This window comes from Psittacula echo, assembly GCF_963264785.1.
Source record: "Psittacula echo genome assembly, chromosome: 20".
NCBI classification, from domain to species: Eukaryota; Metazoa; Chordata; class Aves; order Psittaciformes; family Psittacidae; genus Psittacula; species Psittacula echo.
Genome location: NC_137756.1, coordinates 658607 through 682903, shown reverse-complemented (window position 1 = coordinate 682903; position 24297 = coordinate 658607). Strand labels below are relative to the sequence as shown.

The window sequence follows — 24297 nt, the reverse complement described above, 5'->3', positions numbered from 1 at the left end:
TTTTCACACCCTCCATTTTGATCAGTGTTTGTTTAGCATTAAAACTATCACCCTCTACTGTTTCCCTCTAACACTATTTAATTGTGGTTGCTTAGGCAAACAGTTGTAGTTAAATGGTCAACTGAAGACTATTCCAATCAAAAATGCAACCTATGTCTTCTCTCATTCCCAGTTTCTTTGGCAGGGATGTGACCACAGTTATGTAGTAACAGGGACCATAAAAATAGCATTATTGTTAACTTTATGTAATTGTAGGATTTTTAGTGATGGACAAGAGTTAAATTCCCATTGGCTTCTGCCAGTTCTTCCTGGCACCCACTTGACAGTCCTCTTCATATTCTTTGAGATCTTGGCTCCTGCAAATAGAAACAGTGCCTTCTCCCTAGTTATCTAATTTGCAGTTTAATATTGTTGCTTAAATGTCTACCAAAGCAAGTCATGCTTAGTAAAGTGTGGAAATTGTTTCTGGCAAGCAAGCTGCTTAAGCAAATGAGGGTTCTGTTCACAAAGCCCAAACACATGCATTTCATCTCATGTCTTTATCACTGGCTTGTCTTTTCTGAACGACATATTCAATTATTTATTTTTTTTTTGTTACCAGAAAGCAAAGCAACTCCTTTAAATTAATTTCACATCACAGGCGAGATGTATAGCTGTGTTTAATCCTTTTTATTCCTACATGGTTTTCAAATGAATTTACTGATTGCACTGGGGCAACAAAAATCCAATAGAAATGCCTTCAAGACAGCTCATGAACAAATATAGGAATGTCAAAGGTATACATACATACTTGTAAATTGCAAAGAGAACAGATGCAGATTCCCATACCAACCGCACAGAGGTGATTATTATGCTGCCAGTAAAATCAAAGGACATTCTTAGTGCTCCCTTGAATGGAAAGCAGACTTGACGGTTTGGGACTGATCCAGTACATCTGAAACCAGCAGTAGCCTTGCCACTGTTTTCAGTGTGACTTTATGGAAGCCATCACTTGGAAGAAGAAAATGATCTTGCATCCTAAACCACAGTCACTTCATGGAGGGTGGTATAGTCTCATACTTCTGCACAATTTTTTCTGTTATTATTTAAGCAAGCTCTGACTAATATGAATTATATTTCAGCTTTAACTTAAATGATATATCTGTGAAGAGACACCTGGACAAAGAACATAACCCCCCACAAAACAATGCAGAAGAGCATATATTTTCTGGGTGATATACAGCACCATGGAAGTAAGAAAAACATCCCTATTCCTTTCCGTGAAAACAGGATTCCACCTTCTGTTAAATTTGAGAGAAGAAAAATTGAAAGGATTAGAACTGGTTTAAATTTGCAGATTATAGCACTAGTTAAAATGTCTTTATATGAACACATGGCAGACCTGACTATCAGGACAAGATACTATCACTTCCCAAGGGCCAGTAATTTCATGGGGGCTGCCCATGAAATCACAGTAATTTCATGGGGACTGCCTTTGGCTTCCTGTGCAGAGGACCTCAGGTGTGTTATGGTATCAAAGCAATCTTCAAAATACATGTTCACTAGCCAATTTAACTGTGAATGAAAATGGGAGTCAAAAGAACCACAGGATTTACGCAGTGGGCTTTCAAAAATGTTCTCTGTGCAGACAGTGCCCTCTGCAAACACTCATTAACAATTTAACAGAAGGGAAAGTTCATGTAGGTCAGAAATTGAAATTACTTCTTAATGTTTTACTTCTTAGTAAAGTAAGTTACTTAATGTTTTCATGTGCAACAGATTTCCCTCCATGAACTGAAAAGCCATAAGAAAGGTCAGCAGACACATATACAATACTTCGGCCAGATCAGCTTGAAGTTTCGTTACAATAAAAGAGATGGCTGCAATACATAGCAGCTAATTCTGGTCTGCCTCTACACTGCAGCATTCTCTATATTTTGCATTCATAGATATTAGTTATGCTGATAGTTGTATAAAAAGGTACATATTAGTATTTTTTTCTATTATGCACCTATTTATTTAGCAATAATTTACTGACTGAATTATATAAGTTAAATTTAATCTTCATAACTGAAGTACAACACTGATTTTTATACTGTCTTCAATTACTTACCTAGAATTTACTGTCTTCAGCAGCAAGCATTTGTGTAATGGAGCTGGCATTAACTTGGAGCGTAAGATTGAACACTGTGCTCTGGGCTCATGAGGACTAATAAATCAGAGGCGTTGCAATACCCCAATGGCCAAAGCACACACTGCTAGATTAGTATCAGAACAGGGGCAATCACAGATACAAAACTATTTCCACTGGTTCTTTCCCAAGAGCCTGCTCCAATTTAAATCCATTCTGTACTCCCACTTCTAATCAGTCCTGACCTTCAAGAACCCTCTTTCTGAGCCTCAGTGAGATCCAAGTCTGATAGCATCTAATCTGGATGCTTGTAATAAAAGGTCAATCTGGCAAATGGCCTGGGCAATGAGAAAGCATTCTCAGCTAAAGGAAGGATTGAAATGTAGTACTCCAGGTAATATACAGTCCTTCCTTGTCACTAGCATTTAAGTGGAATGATACCTAATATCGTAAAATCTGAGTTTCCCAAAGGAAGAGGGGTACAGCTCCTTAATAAGGCCAAGATTTACAAATCCTGTATGCCTAAGGCACCTGCTGGCTTAAATGAAAGGTCCTGCAAATGACAGTGACCTCTAAATTTGAGCTTTAGACTATCATCAACTTTATGAGCCCATGAAGAACAGCTAGAAAACAAATAAGAAAACCAAATCATTATCTGAAAAATGCCTACCAGCAGAGCAGCACAAATAGGGCCATGGATGATGTACAGCAGATGAGTATCAGAGCTGATCCAGCAACTAGAGAAAACAAACAAGGAAAAAAAAAACAAACCAAAAAAACCCAACAAACATTATTATCTCTTGTATTCCTTTTTCTCCCCTTAAAGCAAATAAAAGTTTTGCAAAGCAAGTTGAGATTCTACTTACTTGTCATTATAATATAAGCTTCTAGCAACAGCATGTATGCAGGCAGGGATCAGTGGAAAACCTGTGAAGAAAAATCAATGTTTTCTTCATATGTAAACCTGACTAATAACTACATCTTGCATCTCTTGCTGGCATCTTCTGTACTTTCACCTCATCCAAACTGTATAGCTGTAGAGCAACTAATGTAACAAGTCCCAATACTATTTCTGTTTTCTCAGATTTCTTCCTGAGGGGTGTATGAAACCTTATTCCCACTGTCTTTCCAAGGAAATCCATACCAATGCATGGAAAGAAAAGGCAAATCAAATTACAACAGCTTAGAATGCAGCAATCAATCTTCATTAACACCGACATTTTTCAGACTGCAACTTGCAATATGCTAAATGGGCAGTAGTACTAAAAAGGTAATTCTACACATGACCAGAGCTTTAACGGTACGATAAACAATGTTGGTACTTGCTAGGTGTACAGAAAACAAAGTCACCTGCAAAACAAATTTGAAATCAGACTCTGGAAATCAGGTAGACTTGAAAATTTTAAAAGAATACGCAAATCAGTTATGTGGGGTCCTTGACACTCTGATGATACCCAGTTTTCAGAAGTTGCTGTGCACCTATATCTTTCAACTACATCTCAGGTGTGTTTGTAGTGGGACAGCTACCTGGGTACCAAGTCATGTTATAGGTGAATGTGCCAATATACTGAGGCTAACAAGAAAGCCCTCAACTGCACTTTGTGAATATGCTGTTGTGCATTATTTGAAATGACCAGGTTTGGCTTGTTAGTTTTGATACTGATATTTCTTGAGATTTTCAGCTACAGCTATTTTGTATTTGTTAGTGAACAATACAGGTCAAATGGAACTGCTGGAAAAATCAATCCTTGGCCATCTCTAACTCAGTTCTGATCCTCCACCCAAGACATGGCAAGACTTCTCTGAAAACAAACATTCATTCCTGAATAAACATCTTCGACATGAAGAACAATGAATAATTACTTCTTAATGTCTTTTTTATAATAGGAGACTCTTTTCTCTATACAAAGGAGGAGTCGCTTCCTGACTCCAGAAACGCATAATCTCTCTTTCAGCAAAGACTGAAGTACATACAACTTCCTATATTCATAATTCTAAGCCTGTTGAAATACCACAGACAAAGAAGAGGGGTGGGTCATCATTGTTCAAAGCTACCAGCTCAGAGAAGCAAAGTACAGAGGTTTTAATTCTCATGAAAAGGAGGAAGGGATTGCTTTGGCCTGAAAACATAGAATGCAAAATCGCATACCCCAGCCAAGAAGGTAATACCACATCAAGTGTTGTTTCTCAGCAAAAACAGCCACCACAATGAGAGTGTGCAAGTAAATGCCTTCACACAGCATCCAAAAGTAGTTGCAACCCATTAGGTACAGGTAGATGAACTGTGACACTTTGCAACTAAGCTGCAGAAAAAAAGCAGAGTACAATATTAATGTTCAAGTTGCAAAACTGCAAGAGCTTTATTTGCAAAATGGTAAAAAATACTGTTCAAGTTAAATTTCAGTGTTTATTTTCTTTTTCACTACATTTTTTTTTTTTAGGAAGAGTTTCATGGTATTACAATTCAATACTTTATGGTGACAATAAAAGTGGTGACTGAGTCTGTATTTTTATTATTCAAATATGAGGACCTCAAGATCCTCGAGCATGAAGGCAGAAAGCCGTAATGATATTTTCCCTTATTGCAAACATTGCCACACTTAGCCATTCCAGTCAGCAGGGAATCCTTAAATTATCTGATGGTAAACACACAACCAAAAATGTATCTTGATGAAGGTAATTCCCTCTCAAATTTCACCAATCACAACATATAGCTACTCCAGAGAATAAATTATGTTTTTAATATGCTCACGATACTTCCAACTTTAACCTAGTCATTGCAGCACTTAGCATCAGTTGAGGAGAACCTCTCTTGGTGGCACATATTTGTATTTAGCTTCACTCAAAAGACATTCTTCAACTGAAATGTTAATATACAATTTACTGCGAAGTTCTGAAAAAGAAGCAATAGTTAATGCGCAGATTTGGACACAGTGGATCTTTTTTTTTTTTCCCCTCCTGTAATCACTGAGTGTTGGATTGATCTATTTCTGGCACTTAGCTTAAAACAAACCAGAAATGAACCTTTTTTACCACATTTTGCTACCTAACTAAATCAGGTGATTAGCAGCTATCTCAAGTTTGTTTTCCAGCACTTGGACGAGTTTTTACAGGAGAAAGAGAATTTATCTTTTTACTTGATTAAGCTTCTGGAGTTTTCCCCTAACTTTCATAAAATTTGAATTTATCTTCCAGGCCTAAATTAAAATAAGGTCATAATTAGGGATTGGTTTATTTAAGTATGTAATTTTCAGGCTCTGATTCACACTTACCCAGTGTTATCAGGAAATGACCGGGGGGGGGGCGCGGAGAATAATCAGACCCAAACGGATGAAGTTTTTAGTTTGCTTTTACTTTTGGAATATAACAGTCAGTGTCACCTCCTTTCACAAAAAAACCCAAAATTGATTCTTTTCAACTGAAGATGGCAAAATTAAAGACATAGGAAAGTAGCATATAGTTCCAAAATACACTGCAATGCTTTTTTTACTGCCCTTCCTTGGTGAATTGAACGGCTATAACCTCACTGAGATCATCTAGAACAGGCTACTTTCTTACAGTTGTATCAGTGCCTAAGGGACTTGTAGAAACTCAGAAAAGCAGTTCAGTGTGCTCTGTCTCTTAGAGTGTTTCTACTGTTTCAAAACCACAAATGTGGAATGCCCAAATCATTGTTAGACATCTGTTGTACTACATAACAGGAACACAACGTTACTGAACATTTTAACCTCACTATATACAACATTTTGTCAGCTATTCACATCTCATCTCTTCCGTGTTGCTCACAGACAAATCAATAAGGCTGCCAAATACACTTTCACTTACTGGATTAGTTGCAACCAACTCCTGATTGTTGGCAACTGCGGTCAGTGAAATTATTGTTACGACCGAGTTGCAAACAAAAGAGAAAAATAGGTTTTTGTGCAGGGTAATCCTTTGGCAACTCAAGCTCCTAGAAAAGAGAAACAAGAACAAATGAATACTCAGGGGTAAAATGCTGCGTACTTGGGGGCACCCTGAAATTTTGAAATACCAGAGCTCTTTATTTTATTATCAACCCTTTCTTAAGCTACAGTCCAAATTTAATAGAACGATGTGAAAGGTAACACTTTCCCTTCAACACCAACAAGAGGCAAAGTGAACTACATTCAGTTCCAGTGTGTTCACAGGGACAGACCTGTTTTGCAGTGGCGATCTAAAAAACATCTGAATAGCAGTAATGTAACACATTTCAGGAGATTTATACCTTTGAGGAAGCTCTCTCACCTTGCATTTCCATTTACCCAAACCTAACATGTTTTGAGGATATTTTTCTTTTACTACTCGTATTCCTGTCATTTTCCTTCCTTGATCTTATAACTGGGGAAATACTCAAATAAGTAAAATAACACAAATCTTATATTGACTTTTGTATATAACCCAGTCATAAACAGTATATAAACAATTATAAAATGCAGTATCTAACTTAATTTAATTGTGTTGATTTTCAAGGTTTGCCTTTAATCTTGCAATAAAATCAGAGAAAAAATCTTTGGAAGAATTGGTTTCTTGTGGTTTTGTTTGTTGGTTTGCTTTGGTTTGTTTTTGTTTTTTCTAAGCAGAGCATCAGTAATATTAAACAATACTGGAAATTGAACACAGTCAGCAAATTTCTGTTTATCTGCCATACTAGAGAAAACAGGTCTGAATTAGTGCCATTCCAAGAGGCAGGAGTGCTTCTCATTCAAGTTTTTTTAAAAGAAATTCAGCTTTATAGGCAAACACAAAAAAAGGCAGAAAGCCTGTATGGACAATTCTGATCATTGGGATATTAAACCTTAATGCTCAAAGTTCCCAAAAGAGCAAGCAAAATCCATTTTGTTATAAAAAGACACTCTCAGAAAACACTCTTCTTTTAAATCTGGAGAAAGCATCTACTGAAGCCTCTGCTGTAGAGACTCTGTTCTTTATAACCACACCTACCTACCTACATTTAGCAGCCAGCACCACAAAGTGCAGCTGATTGACAAAATAACTGGAGAAGGAATATCTATCACACATGCAACTGCTCTTCACTGTTAGAGCAATCAGAAATACATTCAAAAGGTCAGCATGGGACAAGTCTAAATTGCCACAAAGGGAAAATCAACTTGTCTAGCCTTTTCAAATAGCATGCCTGGAAGACAAGATAAAGTATGGACACTGATGATTAATTTTTAATTTGAGATGGCAAGAGGGAGAAGAAATTTATATTTTAATAGAGAAATGCCGATACAGAACAGTCATGAAAGCTGGAGGAGTATACTGAAAACTGTTGAGAACATGACAGAAAATGAGACAAAACAATCCCACTGAACAAGAGAGATGCTAAAAAAAAATACTGGCTATAGAGGATGCTGCACTTCTTAGTTGCATTCTTCACAACTATTACATGAAGAATATATGAAGCACCCCACAGATACATGGAGTACGCTCAGATATGGACAGTACAATACCATGAACCAGGCAGAGTTTGTGCAAGTCAAGCCTTGGAGCCCTGAGACATTCTAAGCCTTGTTTCACTAAACATGGGGGAAGGAAATTACTCTAGAAACCAGTGCTGCCATGCAGCACAAGGCACTACCCTAGTCAAACCTCTGTTTGCCAAGTGTTGTTTGCCTGAAGAAAACGAGAAAGAATAATTGTCAAAATTACAGAACACAGGTTTAGATTTGAATTAAGTGATAAAGTACATTCCATTAGGCTTTTTATTCTTTTACTTTTAATGCCCCAAACGCATACAGCTTTGACTACTAAAATATGCAGATTTTTATGTGTTCTGAAAATGTATTTTCATAAGGTCTTTTCCTTCCCATATGGCTTATATACAAAAGGACAGGCGACACCAGATTCCAGCTAAGGGCTCTGTGTAAACAAGTCCTGAAGAACTCTGGAATTCTGTCTCCTTATCGTTAAAAGACTCAGTGCGCAGGGAAGGAAAAGCACGTACAGCTAATGGGGCCATCTCTCAGGGTCATCCAGCAGCTGTTCCTGTTGAGTATTCAAACACACCCATTCGCAACCACCTCCACCCCTGCAGAAAAGGACTGAGAGGATCACAAGACAAGAAACAAAGAAGCAAGACTGATGACATTTAAAAATGAAGACTGCTTTTGGTAACAAAAGTATCTTTTCCTAAGCCTCCCCACCCTCCCTCTTGTGTTCCTCTTCCTATATTCCTCTTTCTGACTATTTTCTCTTAACGACATAATATCCTTTAATCACTTAATTCTCATAATTATGATCTAAAAGCATTTGACTGACCTACCTCTAGATTAAACCATGTGCAGTAAAAAAAAAACAAAACCAAACACCACCAGACTTCCTGCTAATTTACCTATTTCCCTTCCTATTTTGACTCCTATATGTCTTGGGCATTAGGGAAAATATCAGTTCTGCAATACCTCTCCCAAAAGAAAAAAATGTAACATTTTCAAAATTTCAGATATGTTCGAGATCTAAATTCTTAAGGTATTCATATACTGCAAAATTCAACCGGTGAGATCCACATATGCACCTAAGGGAATTATCTGTTCAGCCAAAATTAACTTTCAGTAACTTGGGAACTTCCGATCTCTCTATCAATCTATCATTCAGTTGTGTGCCCACTCTTTTAGCATAGCATGGCTATCCTCTGTGAGTGCTCCCATGCGATTTGGCATGATGCTTGATCAACAACTCCTTTATTTCAGGTGGGAAAAAGAAAAATAAAGTATTTGAAAACCTGAAGATATTTGAAAAAACATCTTGGTTTTCTTCTGGGAAAAGGTACCACCTTTCCAGTCAAACCTAAAGATATTCTAATGGTCAGCAATCAAGCAAATATCATCTGGAAACCATCAACTGACTAACAGAATGGATTTTTTTGATACATGACAAGTTCAAAGGCACCCCCACACAATAGCAAAAAAAAAAAAAAAAAGAAAAAAAGCCCACCTGTTAAAGCTATGAATAATTACACAAGCTTCAGCTGATACATAATACATCCTGGTATTAATCTAGATCCTTAAATATCCTTCTGGTACTAAAAATACTTTAGAAGAACTGTACATCCCAAGCGAACAGCTTGTAGAGAACTTCCTTTAGCTTCCTTTAAATTTTGTAATTTCCTTTTATATCCCAACATAACCACAGTCTAGAAAATGTGGTTTGTGGGTCTGGATTAATTCCATGTAGTTCTCTGAGGAGAAATGATCCTTCTACCAGAGGGAGAAAATAAACATGGTAAGGCTATACAAACACAACATAGTAATAAGGGCTGCAAAGCAGATCACCTGCTTTTGCAGCAAATGCCAGAAGGCCAAGATGAAAATGGCTTGGTTTTCATGTTATAGTTCAGAAATATCATGCTTTACTGACTGAACTTTTAAAACCTGACATTCCAAATCTTCTTGTTTTCTCCTGAGAAGTCTGTCAAAACATTTTTCCTGTCACATTATATACTTAGTCTGTTAAACTTGCGACATTCATAGCAACAGTATAGCCTTTTTTATGCAAAATAAAGCTTTTTATAAGAACTCAGAGCCATTTCACTTGTTGATTTCATGGAGGGAAAGTGAATTTGGAAATGGTAAATATTGTTTTTACAAGTCATATGCAAATAAACTGATTAAAAAACCCCAAATGTTTTAGTTTGTCCTCATGAACATGATCCTCATGAAAAGAAGTCAGAAAAAGCTGAAAAGTAATTTTGAATACTGGATTTCACAAAGAGATGTTACAAGGTGGAAACACTGGTTTGCTGGGGATTTGTGGAAACGTTGTTCCAGAACCTGGGGAAATTATGGATACCTAAATTGGAAACGCTATAATCAGCCAGGTCCAACTAAAAAGGGTATTTTTTTGTCACATATCTGCTAGTCTTACCTAATCAAAGTCGACAGCATGACAGCTAGCCCCACAGTAGCTAGCATTTGTTCCATTCATATTTAAATGTTAGAGGCAAAGTAAAAGATCGAGTGAAACAGTAGAGTACAGCAGTAAACAACAGGTAAGATCACAGAGCAGATCTAAATTAGCCAATAAAAACCAATGCAGAAATGTTTAAACTATGCCAGTTAGCAAGGAAAGCCTACACTGTGTAGTGCAGCATTTAGCAGAGAGAACTGTGGCAACATTCCTGGTTTCACCTTTCTACAAAACCTCATCAACTTCTTCAAAAAAAACTACAAGGGATCTTTCGTGTTAAAGAAAAGTAAGTTCACAAGTAATAAGACAATTTATTTTTAAGGATATGTGCATTATATTGCAAGTTGTTGTGACAGTGGTGATACATAGCTCACTTTCAGGAAGGTAACATAATAATGTTAGAAAATGGATATGACATAACTGTCATAGAGATAACACGGTGAATAAAAACTCAGGATTATTTTTATTATTCCCATTCCTATTATAGCTCTTAGCATTATTTTCTTCAGAGTTTACCACATTTTGTGGCTACCTACTTTGCAATATTACTGTACCTATCATAAATCATCAGTATTCTGGTTTCCATTTGTTCTTTTGTTTGGTTGATGCTTGGCATATCCACAGTGCAACTTATTTATTAAAAAAAAACCCACCACCATCACCAAAACTACAGCAACAACAAAACCTCAAACCTAAACCCAAAACAAGCAAGCTTTTTCTTTTTTTCCATTTTCTCACTTCCTATTTTCAATATATTCTACAGTTTTTGATTTGCAGATTTAGGATTTTAGGTTTCCACTAAAAGAAACCTAAAATTTTATCACATTACAATGTTCACCAAAGCAATATACCGACTCTTTGCCTTCTTGCTCCTTCTAATTTCGTTGGAATGGCTACTGTTTCAAAGTACTGAAACTAGGATTTTTGCAACCACTGATATTTGGCAAAGTATTTTAAGTATACTTACTTAAAATAAAAGAATATGCCAAGAGAAATCAGAAGTGATGCAATTGAAAGACCATGTCCGATGATGGCCAAGTAATACAAGTTCAAGGCAGTCTGCAACATAAGAACAAAAGCAAGCACCTGTGATGCATACAGAACTATTGCTGATAAAGCACATACTTACACATCTCGTCTGCATATAAAAGAACTACAATAGGATTAATAAAAACATTACAGAGAACGATGAGCGAAGTCTAGAATCCTGCAAATCAACATCTTGCTAAAATCTCCTTTTTATAGGACACGCAACACATTTGCTGAAATAATCACTGGAACTCATTGTTAAGACATCAGGTTTCTAATATATACGACTACGTTTTTTTCTAAATATTTACATAAATGTGGCCATTTATGCTACTGCACTGGAGGCATTCCTGTCTGAGGCTTGATTCCTCTATTAACACAACTGTTAAGTAAAAAATGTGCTTCCTATATGAATTTATGGTGGATTTTTTTTTTGTCATAGAAGATTTGCTCTTATCATCTAAAGATACTTCCTTTAAAACAAGCTGTGAGTATGATATTGGAAACTTAGTTTTCACTTGGCATTTAAAGAAGGGCACAAAGAAAGGTAACAATGAAGACTAAACAGGCTACATTAAATAAGCCTACAGCCAAATTACAGAATTATGAAAAGCTGGAGAGGTACAAAAGGCAAAAATGCAGAACCAGTTAATTAATATTTGGAATATATACAACATGTTATGACTAATTCTTTGAATTAATAAGATATTAAATTCCATTTGTAACAATCCCCTCTTTCAGTCATCGAATCTGCCTCACAATTTTTCTTGTTGCATTAAGATAATCGTCTTGTACACAGAAACAATAACAATAAGGCTGAACCTTACTCTATCAAAATAAAGCACGACTATCTGGATTCTATGCTCATGGACTCCAAGCTGTATGTGCCTTCAGAACTTATTTAAGATTGAACTTATTTTAAATTGACTTACTTAAGTCAATTTAAGATAGACTAACTGCAGCTTGCTATATACATTGACTTCTGAAATAAAAATAAAAAAAAAAAAAAAGAAAAGAATATTCCAGGTAAAGCTTTAGGTTTTTATAAGACAAAGGTACCTCTTTGTACATGCTAGAATTTTTCAAATTATTATCATTATTATTTAAAATAAGATAACGTAAAAAAAAATTAAAAGCAATGCAATAGGTTTAAGTGAAACTTTCATAACAATTTGTGAGGAAAAAAAAAGGGTTACCCCTGAATCACTAAAGCTTGGCTACATGCATATGACACACTTCTGTGACAGATCCATATCCCACATCACCACCTCATTCTGTGACTGATTTAGGCAAAGGTGCACGTTAAGGATTTAGAAGATTTCTGCACAACTCAGAACTAACATAAGGCAGTGGTATGGCAGGGACTGCTGCTCCCACCTCCATAGGAGCTCAGAACCAAGGTATATTTATGATTGCATTTGCTGTTACTGTATGCTGTACCTTGTGATATTGAAATTTGTATTGTTTTTCATTTATATATGGATCCTGTAATAATTCAGTCTTTGTCTAGTATTGAAAAAATTCCTGATGATTTCTCTCCTGAAGCAGAACAACTTATTGATCATGCTGAAGTTGTCTTGACTCCGTTTCTTAATAATGATTCAAGAAATATTCATGTGCTATGGAGGGCTCATTATTTGGATTTAATAAGAATGAGAAGAATAGGAATGAGAAGAATTTAATAAGAATGAGAAGAATGGACAACAGTCACATTTACTGTGCATTATTTAACCCACCTTCTGAGCAAAGTGAAAAGATAATGTTGTTAGTGTAACAACATGTGAACTGTAGCAAGCTGTAAGGCCTTTTTGGAGCTATTATTCCATTTAAACAGTACTTTCTGGGGCATGACAGACTTGAAATATGCTGGCAAAACAGCCTGAGGGAAACTAGCTCATTATTCATGAAGAGGGACCTGCAAGAATCTGCTTCTGTCTGAAAAAACATCTCAGTTTCCAGCCAAATATTAGCAAGAACCAATGAATTATAGCACTCTGCTAGTAGAATTAGTCATTAGTGTATTCAATGTCTCATGATTTGCAAAAAAGCAATACAGAAGTGCTTTATTGTGATTTATTACCACCTTTTCTCAATATGGTTTCTAGGTAAATACTCCTGAAAAGTACTCCTATAAAGTACTCCTGACAGCAATGATGCAGGCAGGCAGGATCTCTACTAGATGTCAGTATTCTTGACACAATCTGCTATTATTGAGCTCTTTTCCACGAGGCTTGAATTAATTTACAGTCTATCCTAACCCACTGGACATTTACAGTTTCAAGTAAGCTTCTTCCAATGACTGTTTCATAAACAAAGAATATTAGGGACGTAGAGTTATAATATATAGAGAGAGTATTAATGGCAGAGTTTGCTCATATCATGTGAGCAAACTCGGATATATATGTAAAGTTTGTATCATAGAGTTTGCTCACAGATACAGTAGACAGTTTTAAATTCCCATAGAAGGGTAGGGAATGCAAAATATGAAATTTTGCCCATTATATCACATATCATGGAGGATCTCGGAAAGAAGGCATGTGGAAGTTCACCAGATTCTTTTCCTTGTTACTACTTTTCTAAATATGTCAATGCACGGGCAAGGTAAACTGAAGTTTATCCAACAAAAAGAATCTATACATATACCCACAAAGGTATGTATGCATACGCCCATATATAGAAATATATAGATAAAACAACTTTGATATATAGCAAACCACTCTCTCAAAGCATTCTGCTGCCTGGCCTGGGATAATTTTGGATGCTTGCAAAATTTAACTTAAATAAACTTCAATTATATGTTTTCCATTCCTGAAAGCTGCTTAACATCTCAGAGACTGAAAAAAACATCACTTGGGAGCTAAGACACAAGTCATACACAGGAAAAGGATCACAAGGCAAAACAAACCCTATCTAACATTCCTCATAATTTACATCCCTTTGGCCTCCAAAGGTCCTGTGGTGAATCCAGTCAACTACAGCTTGCCTACCTTGTAAAGATAAAAAAAACAAACAAAAACCCCACATTTTTTACTTTGTAAAAAAAAAAAAAGACATTAGCTCTGCTTTGGTTGGGGAAAAAAAAAAAAACCCAAAACCAAAACACCACAAAAAACCACCCAACAAAAACCAGGAAACAAACCCCTGAAGATATATGAATCTCAAACAAAGCTCTGGTTGTGCACCTATAGAAAATCTGCCACCATAACTCAGTTGGATAAACTCATGCAGTCATCACATCTTCCACAGATGTGGAAGCCTGCAGTTCTGCTGAACTTGCACCTACTTCAAATTTACAGAGTAAAATGTAAAGGTCTGATCTTATTGGGCATGCACTTTTGCTTACCAGTAGACGGCTGTGGATGTCTAGGATGACCTAGACAAATACGAGTATGCACACATTAAAATGCCATTAAAAAAAAATTATCATTTATTCAAGCACCTGAAATCAGCTGTAAAACACAAAGCAGGTGGGTTGGAAGGTTTTTTCTAAGTCTGTTTAGCACAATTCACCCTTTTTATTCAACACACTTTTTTGTTTTGCATTTTGATATTGCATCAACTCTGTTGCCATCTGAGTTTTGGACTTGTGCAATTTTTCAGATCAGTTTCTTGACACGAGGAACTCGCATTCATTCCTTTCCTACCTTCACTTTTTCATGTGTATAGATATTACACTGGGTATAGTTTGTCCACGTCCTGTTGCTTTCTGGGTGTCTAAACCAATTCCCACTTGGATCACAGATCTTCGTAACCTTTTCTACAAAGAAGATGGAAATAAAAACAAAGAAAAACACTGTCAGCACTGAAGTTCTACTTCCCGAGGCCTAGTATCTAATGAAGAAAGACCAGCAGACAAATGACAGCTTTGTTTATATGACTAGAGAGACATTGCTTGTTTGACGGAACACTGGAACAGGCTGCCCAGGGAGGTTGTGGAGTCTCCTTCTCTGGAGACATTCAAAACCCGCCTGGACACATTCCTGTGTAACCTTATCTAGGTGTTCCTGCTCTGGCAGGGGGATTGGACTAGATGATCTTTTGAGGTCCCTTCCAATCTCTAACATACTGTGATACTATGAATTCTGAGAAACTAGAGGCCATTGCTTTTGCTTAGCAAGAGCAACTGATGTGGTTTTTTTTCAGAAAACAAACAGCTTTCCCTCCTCCAAGCCAGTAAGTATCAAAACACATCAAACCAACTGCTCAAGAACTACCAGATGAAGTGACAAAAATATTTAAACAGCTTGTTTATCATCCAAGATCTAAACTGACATCTGACATCCTACCACTGTAAATTAGAACTGAACAGGCACGAAAACATCAACAGAGAAACTGCTCAAGAACCAAACTGGAAAACTGCGACTAACTAATGATTTCTATCGTCAAATAGAAGGAAGCATGAAAAGACCCTGGGAATACCAAATGAAGAAGGAAGAGACAAGAGTGGAAGTCTGTGACATTGTCCACATGCTTACAGATACAAAGCTTAGCCCTACAGAAACACAAAAAGATTCTTTTGTGGGAGAATCTCTTATCAGCTTCTACTGCTAAACTGAGGTAAAAGAGTAAGTCATACTTCTGCTTGCCTGTTAGAGAGATCTCTAGGATGACAAAAACTGACCTAACTTCAAGTTATATGTCACAGTCTCCAGAATTCTGCAAGGATATATTTCAGAGAAAATACGAACAAACAAACCAACCAACCAACCTAAAACAAAAAACAAACAAAACCAAACAAACAAAAAAACCAACCCCACCAAAACACACAACACTAACTTGTTGTGATAAAGGGAAAGGACTTGGGGGTGCTGCTCAATGAGAAACTGAACATGAGCCAGCAGTGTGTGCTTGCAGCCCAGAAACCAACTTTGTCCTGTGCCACATCAAAAGGAGCACGATCAGTGGGTCAAAATAGGTGATTCTCCCTCTCTACACATAGTACTGTGTGCAGTTCTGGTGTCTCCAACATAAAAAGGACACGGAGCTGTTGGAGCAAGTCCAGAGGAAGCGACGAGGATGATCAGGGGGGTGGGAGCACCTTCCATACAAAGAGGCTGAGAAAATTGGGGCTGTTCAGTGTGGAGAAGCTGTGTGGGGACCTCATAGCAGCCTTCCAGTATCTGAAGGTGGCCTACAAGGATGATGGAGAGGAACTCTTCATCAGTGACTGTAGCAATAGGACAAGGGGCAATGCATTCAAACTTAGAAAGGGGAGATTCAGGTTGGATAGAAAGAAAAAAGTCTTTACTGTGAGAGTGGCGAGGCACTGGAACAGGCTGCTTAAGGACACTGTGAGCGCCCCATTCCTGGCAGGGTTCAAGGCCAGGTTAGACAGGGCCTTGAGCATCCTGGTCTAATGACAGTTGTCCCTGCCCATGGCAGGGGGATTGAAACTAGATGAAATTAAGGTCCTTTAACTATTTGGTGATTCTATGAAAATGCAAATTTTCATAGAAGTTTGAAAGTTACTGAAGGTAACTTTGAAGGTTTGAAGTTACTGAAATTCTGGAATATTAGTGACTTTGAGTGGGGCAAACAGGATGCATCAAGCACCTAAAATCTCATTTTGTTAAGAAATATGTTAATGCAGAAGTCCATGCACACTTACCTGATGGGTTGAAATCCTGAAAGTAGTCAGGACAACGCTGTACTGACACAGTTCCAGCAGCAACATCACTCCAGCACAACCAGCCATCCCATGTCCTGTTACAGTAAGGACCTGCAAATAAGTAGAGATCTGGTAATAAAACAACAACCCTTCTTTCATAACAGTCCCTCCAAAGTAAGATGTAAGACTGTATAAGGTAAGTTTCTCACTTGCAGGAAAAAGAAAAAAAGAAAAAAGAAACATAAGATTTAGCAGTAGTTAATTAAAACTCCACTCAGTAGTTCCTTAAATGTATATTTATTTGAACACATTTTAAAAATCCATCATCAGTCACCTTGAAACAGTCTACATCTACAATTTACGAACCTCAGATCTAGAGCACAATAGGCAAATCCCCCTAAATCTATTCATACCAAACAATGCATATTAACAAAGAGCCTTAAGCTTGCAAATACAACTTTGCTTATCTTATTTACATGTTGGATGCATACCAAGCCTATAGATGTATCTTCTAGGTCATTTGAAAACACAGTAGTACCCTACAAGCCATTAGAAAGCCTGTCTGGGAGGCAGCCATAACTCCTCTGCCTCAGGCAGAGCTGAGCCTGCAGCAGTCACCATGGCCAGACACTTCTCCAAGTGCTCCAGGGACACCGAATCCACAGTGTCCCTCAAAAGCTTGTTTCGATGCATCACTGCACTCACACAAATTTTAACATCTAAAATAAACCTCCCCTGAGAATAAGCTGGGGTTTTATAATCAAATTCTTTCCCAAAAGGCATGCAGAATAACTGACCCTCTCTACGAATTTGTAGATGTTTTCAGTATCTTCCTTCAGGACTTAATAATGCCCCCATCTCAAAGCTGTGTTTTTCAAATGTTATGCAATTCCTCCTCTTCTCATCTGAAGACTTTCCAGTCTGTCCAGATACTTCTGAAGCTGTGATGCCCCAGCCTGGACATAAGCTTACACTTTAATGCTCGTATCTACTTCTGACCTCCAGACATTCAATTCTTCCGAAGAATCATTTTGGAAGAGAAGAAAACTCATTGTAAGCAAGCATAAATAATGCTAACAAAAGCCTCGGAGCAGGAAAACTATGCGTAGCAAGATACTTCCAATTTTTAAAGACAGGTGTGACCAGAGGTATTACAAAAGCATGGAATAAAGTGGTAAGATTAATTCATCATCATTTTTTAATTTGGATATCTATTTAAATTAACATTTTCTTATCAGAAATAAAAGCTTTGTGTTATATAAGAAGTGGTGCTATGAACAGGTAACATATTACTTTATCTTCATGAATCCCAAAAGTGACATTTCTAAGAAATTGTACAAACACTATTACAGCCTGAAAAATCATTGCTACTAAGACAAGAAATGGATATAACTAAAGGAGCCTAGATTACTGTAATTATCTGTTGACCATTTGCCTATGTAAACCCTTATAAGAAAATAATCTCTACCTTCTTTCCTGTGAATAGGATCTTGCATAATTTTCTGGTAGCATTCGTATTGTGCTGTCATAATCTTATTCCGTGTAACACTCAGCTGAGAGAAGTCCTCTGTCATATTCTGATGCCCTTCAGATGGTATAGCAGTGGCCAAAAACTAAAAGGAAAAAGACTTTCTCTAGCAAGACATGTACATACTCCAATATAAACTTCAATCCTCTAAAATACTTTAAATACTATTTTCCTGAAGGAAAGTGATCACCAAATCTTATTACTGACACTAGGATTTTGTGGTTTTCTGGTTAGTTTAGCAATTCTTCATATACTGAATCTTGACGAATATCTCACGACTGAGCAAGGAGGAGTAACAATCTGCAAGATTTGTAAATAGTAATGGAAAAATGACCAAAAAACACTGATACAATCAGAAGTATACAGATAATATATAAATCCAGTAAAATATATCAACATTACATTAGTCTAAAAAGCATATTATGCAAAAAATTATCCTTTATGAAGAGACTTTCCATATACTGTATGCGCTAAAGCTTTTGGCTTCTTTAGAGTTATTTGTTTTCTCTGTCTGGTGAACCATAGAGTCAACCCTCAAGATACAAAAAGGCATTCAAAAGACATGACATCCACTTAAAAACGTGGATCTTGAGCTAAACCTTTTCAGTGCATTTTTTTTAAGTAGCTACATATTTTATGGGAAGCTACTAAACTTCACAGAAAAACAAAACTGCAGATTGAAATACTGTGCCACTGTCACAAAAGGGTGAAATTACAAGTTTCGAGGATGTCCTCTGAATCCAAGTTATAGGTCTCCTTCACTTTTCCTGGGTCTGCTCAGTTCTGCTTGTATGTTCCTTGTTAACCATTACTGTAACATTTCCTGCTAGCAAAGGATATGCTGCATTCAGCAGAGGTAACTACTATTTGTATTTCTTTACCACATGAATTTAAAGGAGAAGGTAAATAGATATCCTGATGTACAGAAACTACATATTAGTTGTTTCTGCATTTCCATGTTAATAATTTCTATGGTATTGTGTACACACTTGCTCAATCTGGAAGTGAGTAAAAAAAAAAAATCATCAGACTTACCATAGTAACTGATAAGAACAGCAGCAAAAATGTGATCCAGTTTTTTGTCATTTTTATATCCAGTGCAGTGAATTTTACAGTGTAGTTGAACAAACTCAAACTGCAAAGGAAAAAAAAAAAATAAAAATAAAGAGTAGGAAGAACCTTAGCAATTCATGAAAGCCGAAACTGATAAAAGACTTCGTATTTTCTTTGTGAATTAAAACAACTCAACGGAGTTCTTCTCAGTTTTTATTCACGCACAGTGACACCAAGTGATATACATGAAAATGTACAATACGATGTGAAAATCTGCACTCAATTCACCAGCAACAGATTCCAGCAGCAGGGTTTTTCCTGCACTACTGCCTCCACTGCCTCAACTAACACCAGTTCTCCAGAGGGTTTGTCTCAGTCTGGTAGCTGGTATCAGCTTCAACAGATATATACCTCTGGGTTAATTGTTACGAGTTGACACCTTGACATCTCTGCCTTTAGGCAATCATCGCGAACTGCAGTTCAGTTTTTTCCAAAGGAGGACTAGACTTTCACAAACACACGCACACAATTATTTCCTGTTCTCTTCATACCAGATGAATTTGATCTTGCCACTTCTGGAAGAAATGATCCAGTAAGTAGCCACTTTATCTTGAAGTTACAGCTTTTCAACGATGACAATGGCAATGCACGAATGAGTTGTGAGCTGTAAAATAGCTCCTGTATCCGCAGTAGCTGTAAACTAGTTACTGTATCATCAATTTAAAAAAACCAGATCTAAACCAGCTGTAATCATCTTACAGTGCAGACTTCTTCTAGAATTGATGTTTGAAGTGCAAAATGCACCTAAACCATAAAATACACAAAGTTATTTATTAAGCACTTAATCTATTAAGCATAACTCTGCTATGTGAATTCACTCAAAAGGAAGGGAAACATGTAAGAGGTTTCTCAAGCAGGATTTTACTGCGTCCTGAAGTACCCTGAGAAAATCACAAAGCCAAGCCTGGAACCAAGATAAGAGCTTCTCTTCTGTTTCCATGTTAGCAAAAGACCTTTCCATATTTAGATGAAGTTTTTTGCATCTAAATCATTTTTCAAAAGCTAAGTATCTCACTGTACTAGCATTAATGAAGCTATTATCAGCCAAATTAAGGGGGACCACATCTAAGTGAGTTTAGCTTCCTTGCACAGATTAATTCACTAAAGATAATACACTGCTACTTCAGATATAAAACTCAAGTACTCCAAAGGCCCCTTCTATAGCTAGTGTGGCATTTCACAACATGGACTCAAGTTGATGCAGAGACTCAAATCCTCGTTTATTACCACTATGCCCCTTTTTATCCCCCTGTTCGGTACTTTCCCAACCTGCACATACATACAACGTTCAATCTCACTGGCCCCTGTAAAACTCTCCAGGTAAATAGTCCAATCACAATGTTGCAGACCCTCTCACAACCCCCACATCCTCTGGCCCTACACACCCCAACTCATTGCCCCAGGGCTTGCCAGAGCACCAATGCCTCAGAGCTCATTCCCAAACTGTTCTTCATGCAAATCTTATCGCCTTCACTCCCCACAAGCCAGCTCTAAGATCGCACTGCTACTGAATCAAGAGGGCTGTTGGGAGCTGAGTACCTGTCTCCTGACTCAAGCCACCTTCTCCCTTGGATCACACTTGCTTTTGTCTTTGAAGTTTTTCTTATCCAGGAGTCACATCCTATGAGAGACTGGTGGATGACAACTGACTGTACACTGGCAAACACAGTCAATTTTACAAAAAGCCCATCCTTTTAAAAAAAACAACACAGCTTAGTTACAAAAAGCAAATATTCTGTATCTACTTCTGTTCTGCTTTTACACTGTAACTGGATCCTCCTAGCACAACTACAATACAATAAAAAGCATTTTGTAGGATATACCGACTAGATGAAACTGCTGCTGTTTATTGTATGGCTTGATGCAAATACAAGAATCATTGTAAAACCAGTTACTGTTGTGCCTGTTTAACCCAGACTAAAAGTGCATCAGTAATCTATTTTTACCACTGGCATGCAATCCTCTAACACTGATTGCTGGAAATTGCACAAGTAATTCAGTGAAAAACTGAAGTTCAAACGTGCTGTTTTGAAGGTTCTTAAAAAACTAACAGGAAGACAAATTAGCATATATGAAATCTATTCTTGGTTTAAGCTATACTTCTCTGGAAAATCCACATGTGTGGAGAACTACAATGAATAACTTGTCAAAACCACTACCTGCTAACTAAAGGAAAATCTAAATATCTATGTGCAGTAACTAAAGATTGGCTGAAAACCAAATACAAATGGAGATATCCAAAGAATCAAGATGATTTCAATTGTGCATGATAACTGGGGGCAAGGGAGATTAATTCAAACCTATCACAAGTTTTATCCATTTACACTTATGTCTGTTTACGTAGGAAGGTAAAAGAAACACTTGCCTTTTAAGGAAGCCTGGAATTAACTACTTGGTTGTAAGGCAATTGAGTAATCTCTCTCCAAATTATGCCAAAGCACATATGCACAGAGTTAAAACCTGTAAGTCATGTGCATAGGACAAGCAACGAGACCAATCATATAGAACATAGCAACCATAATTTAGTATATGTTTTTCTATATAAGTATGCAAGAGGTCAAAATAATTTTCTGTCTAATAGTTCCACAAATCCTTACACTAAAACAAATATTGGATGTCAAATTTAACATGTATGTTCAAATATTGTCCTCATTCAGCCTTGCTTATTTTTATTTATCTAAAAGATATAGCATCTTATAAACAAAGGCAAAATTTATCTTCTTCGATTCAAAGACCATGACTATTTCTGTTTCACATTATCAATAGTCAACCATTAGCTCAGTAACTTTAATGGTCCAAACCTAGAGATTTTGTAGATATTTCCTACCAATCACTCCAGGATCCACTGCTAAGTTATTAGCTCTTCCCAGGAGACAAAAGATTAAGTCAAGTCCATAATTTGCTCTGTGCTTTCCACTTGTTTCTCACAGTTGCTAACTGCAAAATATGTGTGTATATAGAGGAAAAAAATGCTTTTTCTAAACATCAACTACAAAATGCAGGATGAAGGTCATTCATATGCGTGTTTGGACTTCAGGAAAGCATTTCTTGAGAACTCACTCATTCAACACTTATTCCAGTTAGTTGGGACATGAACTTTCACAGGAAGTTTATAAACATTCTTAAGAATGGACAACAATGTAGTCCACTGAACATGGTTGCAAGCCAGTACTGCTCGAAAGTCAGGCTGCTTTTATGAATCACCTTTCTGATGAAATGCAAAACAAATATAATTCTCAGAAAGTTACCTCCCTCTCAGAGCTGGGAGGTATTAGATGCACAAGGAAAATAAGAGAGCCATTACTGGGTTTCTTTAAATAAAAATGCTTCCCAAGTTGTTCTTCCCTGCTGGAGATCTTTAACAATTCTACTGTGGGGACAAGAGGACCACTGTATTGGATTAAGATTAATTTGAGTTTACTGAATGTTACCTTAAGGGAAAAGATGGTAGAAGCTTAGACAGAATCCCCTGACTTTATGCTAAACAAAAGCCATGAGTTACAGGATAGGGATAGAATGGAACTGTAAGTCAGTGGACACAACGCCACAACTACTAGCAGTCCTCTATTTTCCCAGTAAAAGGGAATGTCAGTGGGAAGAGAATAGGGAATTGCAATAGCAAACCAGATCTTCAAGATTTCTTTTTAGTGCATGTACTGAAGACCGAGATAACTAAGAAAAGAAAATTAATGAAATGGTTGTGCCTGTTTTCCCTCTTTATTACATTCTCTGTTAACTAAATTAATGATACTCCAAAGGCCCACATTGTGTTTGTCATCGATAGCAGTGACATCTATTGAAGAAGAAGGAATTCAAGAGGAACTGCAAGCTGCACAAATAGTCACTGGTATAGCTTTAACAGATGTTCACATTTCACTTCCTCCTGCTTTCTCTACAGAGCCATCCTGCATCATCAGCTGTTCCTACTTTTAACCTTTTCCCATCCTCCCAAGAATAAATGTCACCCTCGCTGAGTTCCAGACACTTCCCTTTCCAGTGATACAGCAAAAGGTTTAAAAGTAGTCAGCAAGAACTTTTTTCCCTTTTTTTTTTTTTTTAAACCTTAATCACCTGACCACATTTAGTACAAAAGAAAAAACACAACTTCTATCTTAAGCAGTTGCCCTTATGTCTAAGTCAGAATGCAACTCTGTAGGAGTGGGACAGGAGGAAGAGTCTACTTTTGTCATTGCATGTACATTCATACACATGCGCAAACATTTTTCAGTAACTGGTAAACTTTGATTTGACCAGGATGAGAAAAACAAAACAACCCACCTCTCAAACATTTTCAGTAGAAATGACATATCTTGCAGTGTGCCATAATCTTGCAATGCTGAAGTTCAGCATGTGCAAATATAGACGTATAGCCTTCCTCTTACTGGGGTCAGAATGGGTGTTTTCTTGACACACCACACCCCCTGTATGTTTGGTTGTTTCAGCCCAAGATACAAGCAAAAACAAGTTGGAAAATGCCCAACCCTTTTCAAGCATCCCTATTTTGAATTGTACTTCACTGTTAGGAAAAAAAACAAAACAACAACCAAAACAAAAACCTAACATCTCAAATGGAATTACAGAGAGAGCCTTCACTTACATCTCCGTTCACAAACTTTCTGGGAAATACTCTGCCCATAGAGATCTTCTTCTACCTAAAAAGAGCTTTGCAAGTGGGCAGTACAACCCAAACATTAATACATGCCAGATTCATTTAGTTCTTAGAGTGTACTTCAAAATCTCCATGCTTATCTTACACAGCAATGAAGGGCAATTTGGAAATCTTCCTAATGGAGTATAAACCCCTCATTTCTGAGGGTAGCACTTCTGGAGGAGTTGGACCAAACTGCTCTGATGGTATCACATTATAGCTCATGGCTGTATGCATGAGAATTACTCCATCCTCCTAATAATTACAGAGTTAAGAAAGCTCAAAATGTAATGGAACAAATCTAAAGAACTCTGGGCAGCACAGTCTCACAACAT

General features: G+C 37.1%; 1 protein-coding gene across 1 annotated transcript in view; it reads right to left on the bottom strand.

The window, feature by feature from the left end:
• Positions 1–19581, bottom strand: part of CALCRL (calcitonin receptor like receptor) — a gene marked incomplete at its 3' end in the record, with an annotated part of 28878 nt that extends 9297 nt beyond the window's left edge. Inside the window, exons 1-9 of the mRNA XM_080632105.1 lie at positions 19237–19581; positions 18142–18286; positions 16674–16784; positions 14710–14822; positions 11004–11095; positions 5936–6062; positions 4260–4413; positions 2977–3037; positions 2781–2847 (exon numbers count right to left, since the gene is read on the bottom strand). Coding sequence (XP_080488231.1) covers positions 2781–2847; positions 2977–3037; positions 4260–4413; positions 5936–6062; positions 11004–11095; positions 14710–14822; positions 16674–16784; positions 18142–18286; positions 19237–19287 — 921 coding nt within the window. The 5' untranslated portion in view covers positions 19288–19581. The remainder of the gene's footprint in view (positions 1–2780; positions 2848–2976; positions 3038–4259; positions 4414–5935; positions 6063–11003; positions 11096–14709; positions 14823–16673; positions 16785–18141; positions 18287–19236) is intronic.
• Between the last annotated feature and the right edge of the window lie 4716 nt (positions 19582–24297).